At 35.7% G+C, this 13,452-nt stretch overlaps 1 protein-coding gene across 4 annotated transcripts in view; it reads right to left on the bottom strand.

Moving 5' to 3' along the window:
• Cdh8 (cadherin 8) overlaps positions 1-13,452 on the bottom strand; it is a 394,512-nt gene that overhangs the window by 163,226 nt on the left and 217,834 nt on the right. For all 4 annotated transcript variants that reach the window (XM_052166508.1, XM_052166505.1, XM_052166507.1 and 1 more), the window contains exons 4-6: positions 13,101-13,268; positions 8,938-9,125; positions 2,880-3,133 (exon numbers count right to left, since the gene is read on the bottom strand). In XM_052166508.1, the coding sequence (XP_052022468.1) occupies positions 2,880-3,133; positions 8,938-9,125; positions 13,101-13,268 (610 nt within the window). The remainder of the gene's footprint in view (positions 1-2,879; positions 3,134-8,937; positions 9,126-13,100; positions 13,269-13,452) is intronic.

Here is a 13,452-nt window from a genome sequence, read left to right as displayed (position 1 = left end):
TCCCAGTCCCTTCCTATAGCCAGACTGAAAAAACTGCATGCTTTAAAGCTGGATAGTTGCTGCTATAGAGTCCCTAGCTTCTTCGAACAGTTATTATCATCACTTTCCAGTGACAATAATAGATATGGCTATAATCGGTTACAATGAGACTCACAGCCTGACTACCTGGGGCTGCAGTTACTTCAATAAAACTGGTTTTCTACCAATACAATGGAGAAATTTTAAAATCTGTACAAACAATGAGAGGGGTAGTGACCTTGGTTTATACCTCATTCTGTGATTCAACTTACTTTCATTTTGAGTCACTAAGTTACTCAAACCCAGTCTTAATTAAGAACATGACATTCCATAATGATACCATTGCATTAGTGTGATGGCCACCATGTATATATATATATGGGGGTGTGTATGGAGAGAGACAGAGAGAGACAGAAAAACAGAGACAGAGAGGGACTGAGAGAAATATATAGATATGTGTTATTTGAATGTGTATTTTTCTGTGTCTATGTGTGTGTTCGAATGCATACTTTTCCATGTCTATATATGCTTGTGTTTGCACCTATGTCTCCCTGTGTGTGATCATATGGGTATCTTTTATTTCTTAGGGATCATGTTTTATTAAAGTTGCAAGCAATTATTTGTCGTTTATTGTAATAATTGCAATGCCATCACACCAAGGTTTGAAATTATCCTCATGAGACTTCAGTTGCAGCCATTTTGCTTACTATCTTCATATTATAGATCATGTATGGGATTATGAGTAAAGTAGGAATTTTTCTTTACAAAGAACATGGGAGAAACATGAAAACAAGGTCACATATTCTTGCAATAAATACAACTGTGCCCATGCATGTTAGATCCCACCATAGACACTGCACAATTTTATAATGTAGCCAGGTAATTGACGCCTATGTAAGAGTCTAGTTCTTGATTCCTCTGACACCTACATTTCACATTTGAACTTCTCACAGATATACTTCTCTCAAACAGATGAAGACCATTCTGGGTATCTGGTTTTCTTGCCTGCTAATGGCCATAAGTCAAATCCTCACACAGTGTCTTATCTTCTAAGTTGTATTCTCCAGAAACCCTTCTGTATTTTCCTCAAGGCGGTGTGTTTTTATTGCACCAAATATAAAGATTAATTATATAAACATATATATATATATATAATATAACACATATATATATGTTTATATAGATGTGAATAATGCTGATTTTGGTCCAACATTCTGTCATTTGAGGAACTGACTATTCTAAAAAAATTCACCTCAACCTCATAGCTTTATCACCATGCAAGCAATGGGAACCTAACATATTTTTAATTTCATAAGTAAATATTAATGAAAAATGATATAATGAGTAATTATTCAAATTGTGCTTTCTTTTCAAATTTCACATGCAAGTTCTGCATTTATGTCATTTTCAACCTTTCCATTAACACTCCAACTCCTCATATGTTTCTACAGCTACTCAAATTAATTACCTCTCCTTCTACAATTGTTATTGTTAAATATATGTATCTATGCAACTACAAAATACAAAACAATCATAAATGGTTTGTTGCCTCCAAAGTCTGTATTTTTTAAGATGTACTCTCTCTGAAGGACATGAAAGTGCTAAGGCATAAGCTTATAATAACAAAAATTCATAGAATAGCATCTGGTATCTACCTAAGAAATGAAATAGCATTATAAATTTATAACTGTATATACATGCAAGACCCAGAGAATTAGTTTTCTAGAGTTTATCAGAAAATAAAATATTGCAAAGATGACAGCCCTAGATAACTGTAGCTTAGAAATGGAAATGTTTAGTGTTTGTATAACTCTTTTATCTCTAGCTGTGTCTGTCTCTCTCCCTTTCCATCTTTGTTTCTCTCTCTCTCATATACACACGTACATACACACAAATATTCACACATGCACACACACACAATGTCACACAGACATATTTATCAGACTATATTTAAACTCCATTGTCAAGCACATCATTAGCCAACACTTCATCCTTGGAGACCAGCACAAAACATAACAGGCACTGGGTGTAATTTTGCAAGAAACTTATTTAGCTTGAGCACCTACACTCTTCTTTGTTGACTTCTAAATGAGAAAAAAATGCCTATAAATCAATATAAAAAAACCAAATTGAGCATTATTTCTTACATCAAGAAAAAAGGATAACTTGAAGTGATTAGTTATCATTCTAGGAAAAATTATAAGCAAAAATACTATAAACACAGGGCATTTTTAAAATGACACTAAAATATATTTTTGTAAAAGAAACTGTTCTAGATATGCTGACTTATCAGAAATGCCCAGGAACTGAGAATAAGGTAATTTCAAAGCCACATTCAGAAACAAGATAGGGACATCTGAATGCACTGACACTGTGGTCTTATACTTCTGAATTCTAAAGTATAATTCACAATATCCATCAGAAGTGACAAAGTATAAACTGCCAATGCTCATGCAATACTAAAAACATAAAATATATAAAGCATGAAATGTAATAGATTCTTCCCAAAGTGCTACAAAACATTTGTAATTTTTCATCTCCTTCAAGCTTTCCAGGAGATAGAAAAACTTGACTTATTTTGAAATTCCTATCCCTAAGCACTGTCTATGGCTTAGTAGACTGTGGATGTACACCACACACACACACACACACACACAGAGAGAGAGAGAGAGAGAGAGAGAGAGACAGACAGACAGACAGAGACAGAGAGAGACAAAGACAGAGAGAGAGAGAGAGAGAGAGAGAGAGAGAGAGAGAGAGCAAGAGAGAATAAAATAATGGAAACTTATCACAGGGGCACAGTCCAAGGCTCCTTCTCTTGTCCAATGACGCAGCATGTACTGCAGTCAGAAATGAAATACCTTATTGGACTAGAAGTGATATCAGGGTCGCGAGCTGTCACTTGGCCAATCACAGAGTTCAAAGCAGCATTTTCGTGAACTTCAAGGAGGTAAGTCGGTGAAGAGAAGACCGGAGGCTCATCAGCATCCTCTACTACGATTTTGACTGTTGCTGTATCTTTAAAGGGTCCCCTGCCACTGAAACGTGGGTCGATGTGGATATTGGCGGCCTCCACCTTCAGAGTATAGGATTTTTTGGTCTCAAAGTCCAGAGGCTGTTAAAAAAAATGACAAAGACGAATTCTTTTCACTAAACCAAGGCAGCAAGAACAAATGAGTATAATGTGGATGGATGGAAGTTATTCTCATTTAAGCTAGTTTGTGACTCTTAATGGGCTACATTCCCTCCAGAGTCAACCTGTAAATTATACAGGCATTTATTGTTACTTGTTTATTATACAAGCTCAGAGAGTCTAATCTCCTATTGTTCTGTTGTGTTTAGCTCATTTCACTTGGAATTCACAAAAATATTCGCAGTCATGAATTGTAACATCAAATTCTCACTTCAGAGTCATAATAAAATTTGACTAGCGTTGACATGACCAGCATGCTAAGCATTTGGTTAACCAAGCTTCTGCTGGTGGCAGATAAGGCAGCACTGAATACAATCTCTATCTGGGAACAATATTTTATCGTTTCTGCACAGCTTGTGAAATGGAAAGACTAGAAATGATCATTGTTTAGCCCAAAGAGATATTACAAAGCATGATTTAGCACTAAACCCAACAAAGAGTGGTTTATATAATTTCCCAAACATTTCTACTCTAACTCATTTTGTGACAGAAATGAGGTTTGTTTCTTTTAGGACAGTCTTAGGTCTCTGTCAAAAGTGCTGTGCTATGGAGCAGGTAATCAGATAACTGATATGCTTGCACATGCAAACCTATATTTGTTTACATTTGGAAAAAATTATGAAGGCAAATAAATACACTCAACTAGGTCTGACTTTGCACAGCAACCACTTAAAAATTGAAATTACATCATTTCTCTATTCCTGATGTTATTTCTGAAGGAGTCATCATTCATTCCTTAACAGTCCGCAAAATTTTTGTCAGTGACTGGTGTAAATTGAGCAAGGTAAGTGGCTATATTCCCCTTACATTCATCAGAAACCATCTAGGGAAATTCTTGGCATGTTATAAGATTCCAGATTTTAAGAATGTAACTCTGTCAAGATTCAAATAGATACTTTATATATGCATCAAAATTTCTCAGAAGAAACAGAATTCTAAATCTGCAATGCAGATTTTTAGAAAATGGAAGCTAGAACAAAAGCTAGAATCAGAGCACTTGTGCAAGATTAAATATATATTCTTATTTCAACCTTCAATGTTGGCTTTTATATTTGAATTCAGATAGAATTCGAATTAGCTTTTCTCCTCAATATTTTCTGATAAAAAGTGCAAATGTACTTCCCTGTTGATTATGATATAACAATGTGCATGTATTTAGTTTGGAAGAAATGATTTACAATGAGATAAAGTTTTGCAAATTATCCACTGTATAATAGTTTTGTTATTCCAGGCACTTCACAAAATATATTTAAATATGCTCTGTGCAATATACTAATATTTTTAATTGAGAAATCATAATTTAATTTGATAGTAATTTAATAGTAACTTAGTTGACAAATGCATAATTTAAGATACAATAATAGAGAGAACTTGTATATAAAGAAAGAACTTGTTCAACTCAGTTGACATATCTACTTCACTCCCTTATCAGTGTTGGTGGATATTAAGACTGTACTGGCTGGTTTTGTATGTCAGCTTGACACAAGCCAGAGTTATCACAGGGAAAGGAGCTTCCCTTGAGGAAGTGCAGCTATGAGACCCAGCTCTAAGGCATTTTCTCAATTAATGATCAAGGGTGAGAAGGGCTCATTGTGGGTGATGGCATACCTGGGCTGGTAGTCCTGGGTTCTATAAGAAAGAAAGCTGAACAAGCCAGGGAGAGCAAGCAATAGGTAACATTCCTCCATGACCTCTGTATCAGCTCCTGCCTCCAAGTTGCTTTCCTGTGTGAGTTCCTCTCCTGACTTCCTTGGGTGATGAATGTGGAAGTCTAAGCTAAATAAACCTTTTCCTCCACAACTTGCTTATTGGTCATGATGTTTTGAGCATGAATACAAACTTCAACTAAAACAAAGACTCAATCCTTCATTTTTAATAGCTGAGTAATATTCCATTGTATAAATATACCACAATTTTCTTTAGCTGATCTTTGGCTGAAAGATAACAACATCTAGGTTGTTCTCATTTTCTGGCTATTTTGAATAAAGTTGCTATGAACATATTTAAGCAAGTGTCCTTTTAGGATGGTGAAAAATTTGGGGGGTATATATCCAGGAATGATATAGCTGAATCTTGAATTAGAACTATTCCCAGTTTTCTCACAAAATGCCAGATTGATTTCTAAACGGTTATCCAAATTTGCACACCCACCTTGATCTACATCCTCACCAGCACAGGCTCTCCCTTGAGGTTTTTGTTTCAGCCATTTTGATGGGTATAAGATGAAACCTCAGAGCTGATTTGCATTTCTCTGATGTCTAAGGATATAGTACATTTCTTTTAGTGATTCTCTGCTCTGAGAAATTCCTATGTTGAGATTCACTGTTTAGCTTTGTACCACAAAGTACAGAGTCAGGTAACCCAGAACCAAAAGACTATTATATGTATTCATTTATAAATGGATATTAGCCATAAAGTATAGGATAGTCTTATTACAATCCACATTCTCAAAGAAGTTAAGTAACAAGGGGCGACTAAGGAAGGATATTTGAATCTCACTCAGAAAAAAAAATAGACACGAGAAGTAGATGGAGGGGAAACTGACTGGGAGAGCTGATAGAAAGAGGATCAGGGGTAGAAATTAGGTATGGGGAGAACAGGGCAAGAGAGAGTTAGGAGACTGACCAGAGATTGGTGGCGGGGGCATATCTGAGACAACCTGAAAACATGGCACTGAGACGCTCCCAGGAGTCTATGGGGATGACTCTGAGAACCCTAATAGAAATATGAAGCCTATAGTTACTACCTTCTGTAGCCAATTAGGACCTTCAGAGGAGGGAGGGGGAAACCTAACGACTAATAAAACCTTCAACTCAAAATTTGTTCTGCCTACAAGTTGTTCAGGGATAAATTTGGAGCAGAAATTGAGGGAATGGCAAATGAATAAAAGACCCAACTTGAGATCTCATGCAAGAGATCCAATCCCTGATAGTCTTAATGATACTCTGATATGCTTGCAAACATGGGTAGCATGAGTGTCTTATGAGAGGCTTCATCTAGTTGCCTATTGGAACAGAGACCAACAGCCAAATATCAGGTGGTACTCGAAGAGTTTCAAGGAGGAGTAGGGAACAGAATCAAGAAAACTAAAGGCGTTGGAATCACAAGAAAACCCATACAGTCAACTAACCTGGGCCCATGGAGCTTTACAGAGTCTGAAGCACCAACAACATGCATACATGAGCTGGTCCAATACCCCCTAAATATATGTAGCAAATGGTCTTCATGTGAGTACCCTGACCAATGGAGCAGGGGCTGTCTCTGACTCTATTGACTACATTTGGATCCATTCTCTTAGCTGAGCTCCCTTGTCTGACCTCAGTAGAAGAGGATGGATTTAGTCCTGCTGCTGTGCCATGGCTGCCTGGTCCCCATGCTGGACATCACATTGTTGGAGGAAAATGCAATGGGGGATGGTGAAAAAGGGTATAAAGGTAGGTCTTGGAGGAAAGTAGCAAAGGAACTTCAATCAGGAAATAAAAATAAATTAAATAAAGGAAAAAAGTTCTCACCTTCAAATCTTCCCACAAACAAACAAAACATCGATTCTTGTGGAAATGCCCTGGCCAGAAGGTTGCCCAAACTATCATTAGATCTTGTCCAGTTTTGTACTTTTGAACTCTTTAATCAATATCTTACCTTTCTGTTCACCTCATGCTCCCACAAAAGCCAATATCAAATAGCTCTGTAGCCATTCTTCCCATAGTTTTTAGATTTTTTCATAAAAAGATCCTGTAGACCACTCTGCCCAAATGGGTAAATAAGTTCTGTGTATCTTAGTCCATGTTTTGCTTCAGTAAAACCAAAAGAAGGCAGTTCCCCAAGGACAGTTTTATTTTTGTTGCTGTTGTTGTTGTTGTTTACTTGTCTGTTTGTCTGTAACTGTGAGCCCAGCTTAACTATAATGTGGCCAAACATTCTCTTGTGTCCTTAGGATTTTATTAGTTAATAAACAGTCGCCTAGTGGCCTATTGAAATATGATCCCTGATAGACAGTCTCTAAGAACTATTGTGTTTCATGACACTAAGTTCATGGAATATGCTGCCAGGTATATAAATATTAGTGGACAAAATTACAATGAACAACTAATTGTATCAATTTATAAAACCACCTAACAGGAACAATGGGTAGCAGTTAAAGACAATAAAAATGTCATTAGAAAATTTTAGGTAAAGTAAATTTGGTTGTAGGTTATTCAGCAATTGACTTAAATATAATTATGCAGCCAGTGCTAACCTTTAAATATTTTTGACTCTTAGTTCAAAGCTCTGAACTTAGATCCCAGCTTGAGAATAATGTTACTCATTGAAGAATTACAATAAATATAGACATTTGTTCCCAACATTGTTTGTATGCATTTTATTTAAAAAATACAAGAAAATTCTAGGTTTCCATTGTTAATTCCTCTTTATTGTGAAATGTAGAGCAGTACCATTCCACATATATTATTGAGCTGCCAACGATAGAATTCTATGGTCTTGCTCATGATTGACAAGCAGACCCCACTGAGCTACATCTTCAACTGAGTAAGATTATCATGCAACATGATAGAACCACATTGTAAGCTTCACATTGTGTCAATTTAATGCTAATAAAGACAGCAGCAAAAACATTACTGGTTCCCAATAGTGGGTATCATCACTTATTATTCATAAATTAGAAAATCCATTTCAAATAGCATTTGAAAAAGTATGTGAAGAATAATATTGAACAAAGTATTATGCCCTCCACAATGATCAATTTAATGTGAGTAAAAGTTTGTACCATTCTTTATGACCTCTTTGCTGCATGCTTTTTATGAAGATGGAGATCATGATGAAGAACAAATTGAAAACCATATAGAATGGTTCGCATCTAAAATCCAAACATTATACAAACAACAAAAAGAAAAAGGAAACCCAGTTTATTGGCCAAAATAGTTCAAACCTTCATTTTCCTTAGAAAGTTGTCTTCTTGTACTAATAGTCTAAGATCTAGAACAAGGACACCATGAGATTTACTTTCCCCAAAGCTTTGAGTTTTGACATATTTGAAGTAATCACTTGTAGGAGAGTCAGTAACCATATGGAGCTACAGAGCTAACTAAGATGCTGGAGTCTGAACATCTTGCTTGTTGCTGAATTTCTTTTTAAGCAGAATTTTCAATAAAGCCCAGGGAAAATGCCAATGTATTTGGAGGGACATTTAAGAAAACAGTGGATCAGAAATACGAGAGTTACACAGAAAAAACGTCTAGAATCTATTGAACTTGTTACTCCTGGGGGTAATTGACACATGTCCCCACTGAGAATCCATTTAAACTGAAGGTAATTGTACCCTGGAGTAATTTCATCAGCCGCTAGCAACTGTCTATCCATCTTTTCTCTCCACTGGTTAAGGTTTCGCTTCAGGGCAATGACTTCAGTGCCCTGAGTAAAGTCTAGGTGACTGCTTTTGTGTTTGTTTGCTTTATGCCCTAGTGAATAACTCACTGAATCATAAATGTGGAGATACATAGCATAAGGCTAGCTCCAGCATGGTAGCTGTTTACCAGGAGGATATCTAAAACACGATGTATCCCTGAAAGCCTGGCAGTCGTGATCAGTTCTGTTGTGTACACCTTTTCAAACCTACCACTCATCTTAACTCTACTTAAGTCATCTTAAGTCTACTTAGTACTCAGAGATTTCAAAAGCCATATTTCTTAAAGATATTTAGAAAATTAAGAAAATACTCTTTAGCTTACCTTTCTTAGTCTTATTACACCATCCTGTGCCTGGGCATCAGAAGTGATTTCAAATAATGCTGTTCCATCTCCATCAATGATGTCATAGGATGATTGTGCATTTTCACCAATATCCTGGTCATTAGCTTTAACTCTTCCTATCGCAGTGCCAAGGACCACATCTTCTGGTACTGAGAAGTGATATAAACCTTTGAAAAGATGAAGAACACTGGGTATTATAGAAACACTATCCATTTACTAATTAGTTTAGCAAGATTGATTGACCATTTCCTATATTCTGGTTGTATCTAGAGATACTACCAAGATAGTAGTATAATGGAAAAATATCTCTTCTTTGAAAGGCACACACATCTAAACAAATATAAGACAAACATTTCCGATGAGTAGTAAGTCCTCTTCATCATTCTTCAGAGACAGAGAACTTACTTATTCTCTATAGGGTTACCAAGTATTTGTTTGGAGTAGTCCTACCAGGATATTAGTGTGTCTCTGAGAATTTCCTTCCCTAAATTCTGTAAAAATCACATTGCTTGCCTATGGGAATATTCATTGTTGCCCCACATAAAATATTAAGCTAATTTCAGCATAGAGAGATACAATGTGTAACGTGTTGAAAGTCACTTTTGAACTTACTTTTATATTTATAAACTTGTAGACCGTTTTTGATAAAATCCAATTACTAAACTTCTCCTGTGCCCTGCAGCAAGCTATCCAGATACATGAAACACTCCTCTTGTCACTAAATTCTTCATTGCTCTGAAGACTAGAATTCTACCTTCAAAACTCCCTAGGCAAAATACAATTACAACGTGTTTTCATTCTCCTGTGGGGACAGTAAAGCATGTCTAATCAGTGGCATTTGTCCTATTTTTTATCCCAATTTCTTTGTTGTGATGTTGGTTGCAGTTATCTTCATTGGTGTAGTGGAAGCTTATTGTGCTGGACCACTCTCCCCGACCATTAACACATTACTGCTCATCTGCCCTACATCTGTCTACCTGTTCTTATATTTCTTTGCCTCAGGGTTTTATCTTGCCTTCAGATTCTATTTCATCCACTGCATGTCAGGCTGGAGGAACTGTTCAAGCATTGATTCATGCCATGGAAACAGTCATCAAAGAATCACAGGAGTTAGTTTATGAAATAGTACACTTCTCCCCCTTTCTGGAAGGATAACTTTAGCTGTTACTGGGTTTTTTTTTTCTTATATTTCCAACAATTGAGGTATTTCTCAACAGGATAGAGGTACATTCAGCTACAGTGTTAAGTGCTTGGATCCTGCACACCTCTGACTTTCTAGCCTGCCTATTTTACTTCTCTACTAATGCATCTTGCATACAATAAAATCCTCAGAGGCTGTCTCAGGGAAAACTCAGTTTCAGCTCATAAAAACTCAACCAGGAAGACGGATTCCTAAAGAAATCACAACAAAATGGAGAAAAGGAAATCTACAGAACATTACCTAATATTAGTTTAAGCTCAAACACTAAATCCCTGGATAACTATGGTGTGCTTATCCAATAGAATTTGACTAGTTAATTTGATGAGCAGTCTTCCTTAAGCTCTCTTTGTTAATGACAAAGCAAATTTATTATTTTGGAATTTTAAAACTATGGGACTAAAAAACAAAACTGTTTTGCAAGTACTGAGCAAATGTAATGAAGTAGGCAGAGACAATCTTCCTGTCCAACCCAAGCTGCCTAGCACTCTTAAAGTTTGTATTACAGGTAAGTTTGGGGGATATTCTCTTGGTATGCTTACAAAGTAAATAATTAGTCATGCTGGGGCGGTGGTGGTGCACACCTTTAATCCCAGAACTTGGGAGGCAGAGGCAGGGAGATTTCTGAGTTTGAGGACAGCCTGGTATACAGAGTGAGTTCCAGGACAGCCAGGGCTAAACAGAGAAACCCTGTCATTGAAAAAACAAATAATAATAATAATAATAATAATAATAATAATAAGTCATTGGTCCTCACCTTCCTGTTAATCCTACATCAGGAAGCCTTGAAAAACTAAGTAACAGCAGCATCCCTTTATCTACTGCTATTTTGAGTGATCTTTCTAACTTAATCTGGGCAAACACAGTTAATAGTGGTACTTTGGCAAAGACAAATACTTTAAGACTTTTTTTACTTTATCTACTTATGTTATTTATTTACATATTTATTTTGCAGTATCAGGGATTGGACTCAGGACCCCATGCATGGTCAAGCCACACCTTACACCCATTAGAAATTGCTTTAGAAATGCACCTACATTGGTTGAATTGAAATAATCACCTTTCAGTAAAAGATGAGCTACATATTAATGAGTAAAAGTAACAGGAAGCCAAATAAAAGATCATAGAAAAGATATTATGTCAATATAAATCCTTAAAAGGTTCATAATTCAAAGAAGAGTAGAAATCAAAGGTATACATCTCTATATGAAAATATATTTCTATATTTTCTACCTTGGAATGTTTATGAATGAATGATCAATTGCTTATCAAATATGACATTTTAGACCAATACTCTGTCCCTTTCTCTCTCCTTGCCTTTCGTAGTTACTCTCATTCTTCTCAAAAACTAGCTTTCATGTGGTGTTTCTAAAGCTAGGAAGAAGCTCCAGCAGGTAGTTAGCTGCTAATATCAGAAAGGTGATAAGCTATCTCCTTAAATTCATAAGACAGAACATCCTTAGGTTTCCATAATTAATACCTAAGTATTTAGAGGCCATATATATTATTCTTCTTATACCAGTGCCATGTTTCTTAACACCTTTGAAAGGTATGTTTATAAATTTATTGTTGTTGAGCTGCAATGTGGTGAAGAATCTTTAAATAATTATTTATCTATATATTTATTATTTCTCTTAAGAACACTCAGTGAAGTCACCTACAAACAAAGTTCTTTTAATAGCTTCCTAATGATCTTAGACTAAACCTCATGGTATTTAACATCGTGGACTAACTCAGTAACTGCTCATGGGTCTGTAGCCTCATTTTTCAGGGCCTTTCAGTAAATGTAACTCACTGGTTTTCTGAGTTTCAATGGCAGGGAAGTCCTTATTAGTTTTGTATTGCATATATTTAACAATACAAAAAATATTATATATATATATGCATGTGCCTATGCATATACATTCATGTAAATTTCCTAATTAGTGAATATATATACATATATTTATGCCTATACATATACATATACATTTATATTACATGCATGTACAAATTTAGTGCAATGCTAATAATGCAGGCATGTACAATTTTAGGGCCATATTAGCTACAATAACCATAAAATAGAAATAATTTTGTACTATTGATGAAATATTAAATAAGGAAATAGTGGTGTATGTGACTGTGGTTTCTGTGTATTTTTTCCAGCATAAATGAATGTCTTTTCATTGACAACACGGTTGAGCATAGAGGAAATTGCATTAAATCAATGGAAAAAATCTTCTTATTTACTCCTGTAGAGAATCTTTAAATGTGGATATATAGTATTATGAATATATGTTTTTAGCTGCCGATTTTTAGTCTCAGTGTCTGTAATTCCTCCGTTGGTTTATTCATTTCATCCTGTTCCATGTATTTCCATGCATCCTTCATTTCTCAATTCAAGAACAATCCTGCTAAGCCTAAAAAACTTAGATGAATCACTCCCCCATGTAATATTATTTGGTGAATGCTCTTAAGATGTGTTTCATGAGAGGAAGTGGATGTAAGAAAATAGTGGTCATCTCTGAGGACTACTGAGTGTGGCTGTCTGGAATTCTGTTGAGAGCGCTAAAGCAGAGTATACCCTTAGGTGGAGGGAATCAATGATTAGTGATCTGTCTCCCACCAGCAAGCAGGAGAATCTCTATTTGGAAATACCTTTAATGTATAATGTCTTTTCCCACTTGAGACTTAGTTTATTTTCCACAACAATGGGATTAGCAATAGATCAACATCTGAGCTGAATTTTCTTCACTCTCTCAAGTTATTTCTGATTCCATTACCTATTATCCACTTGATATTTGGTGCATTGTTCATGTCCTTGAAATTATGAAAAATGGATATAAATTTCTGTTAGGAAAAATTTGCAAGTAAGCAATCTTTGACTGTTGTCAGGTTCTGCAAAGCTGAGGAAAATTATAATAAAAATGTACATAATACTTGGCAAGTGCAGAAAATCACTTACTCTGAGCAAATTTTGGAGGATTGTCATTAACATCAGTAAGGGTCACTGTGAGTGTTGTGGTTCCAGACAGACCACCCGAGTGTCCACCCATATCTTTGGCTTGAATTACAACCAGGTATTCCTCCTTGGCTTCTCTGTCCATGTTAGGAAGGGCAGTTTTTATAATAGCTGAGAGAAATAAAATAGGAGAATGAATTTCAGTAGAATGTTCATTAAGAAATTAACAAGTCACATACAGACAGATAAATACACAGACACACATATGCATATATCAAGTGTTACTAAGAGAAGGCTTTGTTTTCTGTTGATATTTTAACAGGTATATATCTGCAAAACTAATGTTGATTCTGAA

The sequence above is a fragment of the Apodemus sylvaticus genome, chromosome 21, assembly GCF_947179515.1.
Source record: "Apodemus sylvaticus chromosome 21, mApoSyl1.1, whole genome shotgun sequence".
NCBI classification, from domain to species: domain Eukaryota; kingdom Metazoa; phylum Chordata; class Mammalia; order Rodentia; family Muridae; genus Apodemus; species Apodemus sylvaticus.
The sequence above is the reverse complement of the archived record's forward strand: the minus strand, read 5'-3'. Positions and strand labels throughout refer to the sequence as shown.